General features: G+C 37.8%; 1 protein-coding gene across 1 annotated transcript; it reads left to right on the top strand.

The window, feature by feature from the left end:
• The first annotated feature begins 221 nt into the window (after positions 1-221).
• LOC145124809 (ALA-interacting subunit 3-like) lies at positions 222-2886 on the top strand. Its single transcript, XM_079060268.1, has 8 exons — positions 222-448; positions 609-667; positions 751-825; positions 902-1015; positions 1095-1165; positions 1280-1580; positions 1662-1951; positions 2592-2886. The coding sequence occupies exons 1-8, from the start codon at positions 370-372 to the stop codon at positions 2644-2646; spliced, it is 1044 nt and encodes a 347-aa protein (XP_078916394.1). The 5' UTR covers positions 222-369; the 3' UTR covers positions 2647-2886.
• The last annotated feature ends 6631 nt before the right edge of the window (positions 2887-9517 follow it).

Below are 9517 nucleotides of genomic sequence, written 5' to 3'. Positions count from 1 at the left end.
TAACTTTAAAAAATTATCTTTAATTACATAGTTGTTTATATTATTTATTACTTTTTTAATAATTGAACGAAAAAAAAAAACATACTATAATATTATGTACATTTTTAAATTTTTTTCTAGAGTGCTATAGAAAGGGACGCCGGCCAGGCCAATACATAGTTCTTTTCTTGAGGATTGAAGGTTGAAGAAGAGTAGATAAAAAGTAACATATTCACAGGAACCATCCTCTTCTCTCTCCATCGGCTTCCTTGTTTCCATCGTATTATTATTGTTTGTTATTGTCCGCTTGGTTCCCTGGGCCCTCAGTCCGTCCGTACGCTTTGATCTCGTCCTAATTAGCCCCTGCTTCATCTTCTTTCAACTCATGATATGAATTCATCCACTCCTCCTGCCGCCGCTGATTCCCTGCATTCATCGGTTCCTAGGAGAAATTCGAAGCGACCCAAATGTAAATCTCTTCAATGATAGTAGCACATATGCCATCAAATACATCGCTTATTCTTATTATTGCGGTTGGGTTTTGATTTGGATTTGGGTTTGGGTTTGGGTTGGTATTTTATTTTTAGAATATCAAACGCATATATCTGATCTAGCTTTTCCGTTTTTAGATTCTAGGTTTACTCAGCAGGAACTTCCAGCGTGTAAACCCATTCTTACCCCAAGATGGGTGCGTATCTTTTATATTTTTTTCCTCCTCCTGCTCATGCTTCTTAAATTAAAAACTGAAAGAAAATAACTTTATTTGGTCAGGTGATATCGGCTTTCATGCTTGTGACGATCGTCTTCGTACCAATAGGACTTGCATCCCTTTTTGCTTCCCGCGATGTATGCAGAAATCGACTGGAATTTCCTTTTCGGTTTCTTGGCGCTAGTAGTAACTTTCTAGTTTCTGTCTAAATAGGTTGTCGAAATTGTTGATCGCTATGATGCTGAGTGCGCACCAACGGGCTCAAGAAGTGACAGGGTCCGATACATACAATCCGCTGCAGACAAAACATGCAATAGAACCCTCTCTGTAAGACCCGACACTTATGCAAATGAAATTTAGAATCTGTGACTTGTGAGTCATAATCTAATTTGAGTCTATGATTTAGGTACCAAAGCATATGAAGCGGCCTATATACGTCTATTATCAGCTTGACAACTTTTATCAGAATCACCGAAGGTACATTATTACTTACTTACTTACTGTCTATACTTTAGATCCATGAAAATGAGTACAACAAAAGTAAACAAACCCTTTGATTTTCTTTCTAACAATGTCACTTATTTTTTGCAGGTATGTTAAGAGCCGAAGTGATCAGCAATTGAGGAGCCGAAGCAATGAGGATGATACAAGTTCTTGTAAGCCTGAAGATGATGCAAATGGAAGGACGATTGTGCCTTGTGGGCTGGTAGCCTGGAGTATGTTCAATGATACTTACAGCTTCTTCACTAACAACAATCAACAATTACCCCTAAACAAGAGAGGCATTTCATGGAAAAGTGATAGGGATCAAAAGTTTGGCAAAGATGTCTTCCCCAAAAACTTTCAAAATGGAACACTTATCGGTGGTGCAAGTCTCAATGAATCCATACCAGTAAGCTTCTTGAATCCAACCCTTAAATTGGTTATGGTTTTGTTTTAGTTGATTTTTTTTTTCTTGTGTGGATTGGTATAGTTAAGTGAGCAGGAAGACCTTATTGTGTGGATGCGGACTGCAGCTCTTCCAACATTTAGGAAGTTGTATGGGAAGATAGAGGTGGATCTTGAGGCAGGTGATACAATAAATGTGATTATGAAGAACAACTACAACACTTACAGTTTCAATGGGAAGAAGAAACTTGTGCTCTCAACAAGCAGTTGGCTTGGTGGAAAAAACAATTTTATTGGCATTGCATATCTGGCTGTTGGTGGCTTGTGCTTCTTACTAGCTATCACTTTCACCATTATATATCTTGTTAAGCCAAGGTAATTTTTCTACTTTGTGTTATTAATGTTTATTCAGGTTATTTTGAGCTAGTGTTGGTTTGCTGGAATTGCTCAAGGAAAAAAAAAACCTGTTTGTTTGTTTTGCCTTGTGGAATGGAATGGACCGGACCGGACATTCTTGAAGGAATATGGTTCCTTTAATTTTGTTGGAATGGAATGAATAATGTTTATGTTATAAACATTAATGACACAAATGTTTTTTTAAAGAGATTGATTCTTTTAATTTAATTACAATTTTATCTTTACATTAACTAAAGTATTTATTATTTTGATTATAATCTTATTTGGGTTTTAATTAGCTTTTATTATTCTTAATTCTATATTTTTGTGAGTAAAAGTTCATTAATTATAATTAAAATCATGCATCATAGAATAAAGTTGATTTTTTTAAAGTTAAATTTTATATTATATAAAAAAAACTAAACATGATCATGGACTATAATGACTAATTCCGTTACCTTGTGTATTCCATTCCAAACAAACTCTCACTGTTGATAGTGTTGAAAAATGAGACATGATCATGCCTCAAGATAAGCACACAACTCATGAGTCATGAGTCATGCTAATGTTATAATTAGTTGTAATTTGTTCTGATCCCGTGCTGTGCTGTGCTGTGCAGGCGTCTTGGAGATCCATCTTATTTGTCTTGGAACCGCAATCCAGGTGGTCACTGATTTATGCAAAAAGTGTTGTTGTATCTTGTATGTATTTAACATCTCATCTGTTTTCTTTGGGGATATCATTCAATTCTTTAAACTTTATAACTTGTGGATACCAAGACTCTATTATCGTCAAAGTGTTTTTAGGTTACTTTACTGTATTTATTGTCTTAGGAATTATTAGTAAAGTGGGACGTGTCATCTTGTATCCTGTAACATAAAATTCATATATGCTTGTTTGGTGCTTCTTCTTTCCCTGCTGCCTTGATAACAACAACAGGCTGCTTCTTTTTTTTTTTTTTGGCCTTCATACTATCTGTTTTAACTTTTAAGTATCATGTTATGTGCTCCTCCCCTACTGGAACTAGGCTTCATACTATTATGTGTCTCTCTGTTCATTAAGGTTTTGTTTAGTATTGCATAAATAAACAAACTTATTTTTGGAGCTTATTGTTTGGTGAGACAATTAGAAAAAGTTATTTGAGATGATTTATTGATAAACTTATTTGGCTTTTTCCAAATATACCCTTATAGTTAGTTTTTTAATTATATATTCAAATGTCTTTTTATGTCATTTCATATTTATCATCCAACTTATCAATTGTTATTTACCTAACTTTGCAAAATATATAGCCCAGATAAGAGCATTTACCAATTCGTGTCTTTGGTTAGGGATGTTATTCGGGTCGGAACCGGACCAAACCGAGCCCGAATAACCCGAAAACCAAATAAGAGTAACTGCATGAACCGAAAACTGAACCGAATAACCAATACGGGTTTGGTTTGGTTATTACCCGAGTAATCTAAATAACATGTACAAGATGATTAAAGACCTAATATAACCGAGTAAACCGTATTATGATTCTATAACCCGAATAACCGGAATAACATTTACAATATAGTTATAAACATTGTATTTTTTATGACTTTTGTAGCTTATGATTCCATAACAAATCTTTTAAAGAAACAAATTTGTTAATTAAAAATAATGCAAAGTATACATAATTGTTTCAAAGGTGCAAAAAAATGTTAGAATTTGTGTAGTAAGAATGTAAACACGAATTAACTATTCTTGAGATATAAAAATGTAAAATCCAAACAATAAAATCTTGAGATATAGTTATGAAAAAACATACTAGGCACTAAACACCGAAAACACCCAAAAATCCATATATAAGTATATAAGTTAAAACATTAAATATTCAACACCCAAAATAAAATATGAATCTTAAGTTTTTAACGATATCCAAAATAACATTTGTCAAACACGAATTAACAATTTGGAAATATTGATTGGTTGTTTTCCCTTTCCACCTCCATTGTTTATCGCCTCTTCTAAAGCTTTTGCGACCTCATCGTCTTTCAAAATTTCATTACTGTTGTCCATAATTGGCTTTCTTGATTTCTTTACCCAATCTTGAGTGCAAACCAAAGCCTCTACTATATTGCGGACAAATTTGTTTGGTATGGATCTAATATCAACCCACTTGTACTACAAGTCGCATTTGACGTCACGGTAGAGATATGTACTCCCAAAATATCTATCAACATAAACATAAACATAGAAAGTGTTAAAATATAATTATAAAAAAGTATACAAATAATAAAGGTATACCTTTCGCCATATTAGATACAATAAGGTAACGAGATGTGTTTTGTTTCCACCAAAGTAGAATATCAAAATCTTTATTGTATTTAACTGACTGCTCTTTTAGGTATCGTGTCAACTCCGTTTCCATTTATGCTGATTTGTTTGTACTATTAAATCAACCATGAAGTCGTTCTCGCCATCAATCACAACTACATCTTCATGACCATGTGTTTGACTTTGAGAAGTGTCGGTATTGTCAAACTTTGATTTGTAGAAATAAAAAAAAATTCTCAAATCTTTTTTGAAGATCCCGTATTAAGGCCTTAGCCTTCAAACTGACTTCGAGTAGAGCATGGGATCTTTTTGTGTATTCTTCAACTTAATCAACTTGTCAAAGGCTTGTTGAAGAAAATCAAACTTGAAACGTGGATCTAATATGACCGCAAAATACAAAAAGTCGTTTAATTTTTCAAGGTCGCCCCAATACTTATCATATTTTTCAATCATGTCCTTCCCGATCAAACAAAATTGGGGAGTCGCCACCCATTCCATCGTACAAGTTTGGTAGTTTTTTCATTAGAATTTCGATTGTTTTATCATTTGCACTAGCATTGTCTACGGTTATGGTCATTACATTATTGATACCCCACTCTTGAAGATAAGTCAACAACGTGAGCCGAATGTCTTCTCCCTTGTGACTATCTAAAGATTTAAAGTTGATAGTTCTTTTGTGCATGGTCCAATCTTCATCAATAAAGTGGGTCATGACCACCATATAGCTCAACCTTTGACATGAGCTTGTCCACACAATTGGTGGTCAAATGCACATTACTAAGGGGATTACTAAAGAACTTAAACAACATATCATTTTCTTCAAGAAAGTTATCAGTGACTCCATTTGAAGTTGTGGTTCTACATGGCAAAACTACTTTCCCGTTCAATGCATTAGTATACTCAATAAATGATTCATTCTCTAAAAACTTGAACAGTAATTCTCAAACTACAAATAAGTTTAACAAAGCTTTATTTTATTATTTTATTATTTTTTTTAATTCTTTTCTCATCATGCTTCCAAGTCCCAATACTATTCTCCCCGTTTTCATTTTTCTTTTTTGAAATTTAAAGTGGTTTGGTTTTCAAATTTTTTTCTAAATTTTTGGGTTCATTTTACATCTTTTCGTATGTCTAATCATGCTAGAAGTACCGTTTTCACCAGATTCGGTTTAAGCAACGTGCCGCACCTTTTGCATTTGTTATGTCTAACTTTGTCAATATAAACTACATCATAATTGGCCCACAAGCTGCGCTTTTGGCATATTTCCTTTTCTTCGTGTTTGTTGTTTGACTTGTTTCGGCTTTGTTTTCAACTTGCGTGTTATCAACAAACACATCTTCATCATCATTCTAAAGCACAACAAATTTAAGTGGTACATTAACATTACACATTTATAAATTAACAACTTTAACATAGTACATTGAATTTGATATAATAGAATAGCAATGTACTTCTATACATCAACATTACACATTCAAAGACTAACATAACACAATATAACAGTAACGCCTGGTTCCTGGTATGTATTTAATTTATAATTATTCACTTTTGTATAGAAACTCGACGAGTTGGAGGCCCCAAACTCATCGAGTAGAGATGAATTGGACCGCGGATTTTGGAAACCTACTCGACGAGTTGGGGAGCCTCAACTCGACGAGTAGGCTGGCAAAAATGAAACCCTAATTTTGGGGTTTTGCACCCTAATTAAACACCTTAACCCCAAGGTGTTGGCCTCATCTCCAGCCTCCACTGCCCAAAACCCTAGTCTCGAAACCCTAAGCCATTTTTGGTGATTGTGAGCTAATCTTGTGCATTATTGGTGAGTTTGAAGAAGAAGAAGCTTCAAGGAGAAGCAAGAACATGTGGGAGGAGAGTAGATCCAGAAGTTGGGCTTCATTTCTGGTTCATCTGAGGTATAAAGCTTCAACCTTATTCATGGCATGCTTAGATCTAGTCTTAGGATGTTTTGCTTCATGTTTTGGTCCAAGTATGTTGATGGTTGGGATTTGGACGTCCCATTTGGGCAAACCTTTCAGATCTAGCATCTTGAGGGGACTTTATGGGATAAAGGTGGCAACTTTATGGCCATGGAAGTCCCATGCAAGTTTTAGACCATCTTTTTGGTTTTTTAAGCATTATTATGTCATGCATGCGAGTGAAGATGAGAGCTTTACGTGACCAAACTGTCCCTAGAGTCCAGATCTATGACCTCATGGTCTATCTTGAAGTTTTGATGACTTTTGAATTCGGATCTAAATCATTTTGGGTTAGGGTTTGAGTTTTTGCCGCGAGGAGAGGTTCTTAATGGATAAAGTTGGAAACTTTACCCTTCTAGATGTATTTCCAGCTTGGATCCGGAAGATAGGGCCTTGATTTGAAGAATAGGGACTTAATGCATTAAGAAGGTTGACGGACTGAAGAATTCGACGAGTTCATAAGAGAAATCGACGAGTTGTTCTGGAAGTGTCCCGACTGTGTTGGAAAAAGAGGGACTCGACGAGTTGCAGGAGACACTCGACGAGCTGGATCGTGATTTCACGATTATCTGATTTATGGAAACTCCACGAGTTGAAGAGTAACTCGGCGAGTTGAGTCAACTCGGAATGTTGATTTTGACTTTGACATGGGTGTTGACCTTGACTTTTACTTGGACTTTGACCAAAGTTGACCCTTAAGGGGTTATGAGTATGAAAGGGAATTAAGGAAATCTTTTATGTGTAGGGGTTTGAGTTGGGTTGATATCCGGAGCTGGGGATTGTTCAGCTACTTCCAGTTTTCGAGGTGAGTTACCTTCCCTGTAGCAATGGGTCTAAGGCACCAAGGTCGGCCCACTAGCAGGAGTTTATAGTTAGATGATTGTCTTTGTGATAATTGTATGGTATGCGACTATCTGTTATGGTTTATGTGCTAGTATGCTATGATATTATGTAATGTGGTAGTGGTAGGGGTGAAATAGACCTCGTATCCGGTTAATAAGACCGAAGGGGTAGGTCGGACACCCAGATATGCCTGACAGTATGTTTATGTATGATTATGTATGTTGTTATGTGGTAGTGGTAGGGGCGAAATAGACCCCGTAACCGGTTGAAAGAGACCGAAAGGGTACGCCAACACCAAGATATGCTAGACGGTTACCGGTTGAAAGCGACCGAAGGGGTAGGCTAGCACCCTGATATGCTAAGCAGTACCGGTTGAAAGAGACCGAATGGGTAGGCCAGCACCCGGATATGCTAGGCAGTATGTTTATTGTATGGTATGTGGTATGATGGGGGAAATCACTAAGCTTCGTGCTTACGGTTTTCAGTTTTGGTTTCAGGTACTTCTTCTTCGAAAGAAAAGGAGCTGACATGATCGCAGCGCATCACACTATGATTTTCCGCACATGAGATCTTTGGGAGTTGTACTCTGATGTTGTTTTCTTATGACATGTTTTGGATATTGGTTTTGATTATGATATGGGATGACACTATTGATGTTTTCAGACTACTGGTTTTTATGATTACTTAATTAAAAATGAAATTTTTGGTCATGAATTTTGGGATGTTACAAGTTGGTATCAGAACTTTGGTTTGAGGGATTCGGACACACCTTCGGGGGTGTTTGGACTCAAATCGAGGGTTTGATAGATTTTTACAAGAAAAATAATTTTTCTAAAACTTAGATTAAGGGTTTTTATAAAGAACAAGGAGTGTAATGTGTACAATCGGCCGAGCTGAAGTAAGTTTTCCCCAAGATACCCATACATGTTATATTATGATATGAAGTGTGAATATGTGAACTACATGCTAGATTAGGGCTAAGGATCTAGGAAGGATGCCTTGTATGCCTACTGTATGTGCTTATTGAATTGCATGCTAGTACCGATTAGTCAGTGATATGATGGCATGTTTAGGATCTGCCTGGTTTTGGTTACTCAATGCTCGAATGCTGCTTGCTTTATGCTTTTAGGAGTTCTAGTTATATTTAATTAACTAGTAAACGGATACGTTAAGTTACATATTACAAGGACTAGATAATTTCAGAAGGTTAGGTCTAGCCCTATTTCACAGCTCTTGTCTGAGTCCAACCGTTGTAGGGTAGGACCTCTCATTCGAAGGATTATCTGGTCTTAGTGATATGTAATGGTATTCACGAGCTAGTTAGGGAGAGATAACAGGGACTTCTTATGAAGCTAATGGCGGAGAGTGGGTCGGAGATTACCTAGGGCAAGCCTAGGATGAGATTAGTGTGGAGAGCAGAAATAGTGAAAGGGACTTGGTGAAGTCAAGGCAATCCTTGAGGAAAGTACGGATAGATGTGGAAGGTAGTATGGGCCCGTACTACTGAAAGTAGAGGATCCATACTCGAGTCAAGGAGAACTGAGATTAAACCAGGGAGCTTGTAGTGTGCGTGAGGTCTCTCGATATTATGTACGAGTCTGACGATTGTATGGTTTGTTTTAGAATGGTGATGACACGTCATGGAGCATGGGGCTCAGGGTCTGGGTCTGGTTCGGGTACGGGTTCTGAGCCGGTTGATGATGGATTGCATGAGTTCATTGCATCCGAGATTACGAGAGGCATCCTTGAGTCGACCCCGGTGCTTTTCGGGTCGATCAAGGAGGGTATCATTGAGCTGATGGAGGATCGCCTTAGGGCATTCAGGAGTGACATGACTCCTGGCCAGTCTGGGACTCATACGCTCTCCTTCAAGGATTTCAGGGGATGCGGAGCACCAGACTTCTGCGGGGTGAAAGACCCCGTCGTGGCTAGACGATGGATTGTAAACATTGAGTCTGCACAGTTGACGAGCTTCTGCCATGAGGGGTCGAAGGTCAGGTTTGTTGCTAGTTGTTTGAGGGAGCGGGCTAGGGACTGGTGGGAGGCAGTCGGTGATACTTTGGGAGCCCCAGCCATTGAGGCTATGACCTGGTCGGATTTTGTGACCAGATTCTGAGCAGAGTTTGCGCCAGCTGTGGAGGTTCAGTAGCTAGCCAGGGAGTTCTTGGATATGAGACAGGCTACTGAGATGGTGGCGGAGATTACCACCATGTTCAGGGAGAGGGCCTTGTTGGTGCCTTAGTATGCGGGTGAGGAGGAGATGAAGAAAACCCGGTATCATGATATGCTGAGAGCTGACATTCGGAAATATGTTAGCTACTCGGCGTGCCCGACTTTGAATGATATGATATCCAGGGCACGAGAGAGGGAGATTGATATAGAGCACATCAGGAAGAGGAAGGCGGAGACTGGGCAGACGAC

This window comes from Lactuca virosa, chromosome 7, assembly GCF_052849685.1.
Source record: "Lactuca virosa cultivar CGN04683 chromosome 7, Lactuca_virosa_CGN04683_v6, whole genome shotgun sequence".
NCBI classification, from domain to species: Eukaryota; Viridiplantae; Streptophyta; class Magnoliopsida; order Asterales; family Asteraceae; genus Lactuca; species Lactuca virosa.
Note: the sequence above shows the minus strand (reverse complement) of the source record. Positions and strands in the feature narration are given on the sequence as shown.

Excerpts from the sequence above, each read along its gene's own strand:
- LOC145124809 (XM_079060268.1), top strand. The coding sequence starts at position 370 with ATGAATTCATCCACTCCTCCTGCCGCCGCTGATTCCCTGCATTCATCG. Across the intron at positions 1,016-1,094 it reads CATGCAATAGAACCCTCTCT|GTACCAAAGCATATGAAGCG; the intron begins GTAAGACCCGAC and ends TCTATGATTTAG. Across the intron at positions 1,581-1,661 it reads GTCTCAATGAATCCATACCA|TTAAGTGAGCAGGAAGACCT; the intron begins GTAAGCTTCTTG and ends GGATTGGTATAG.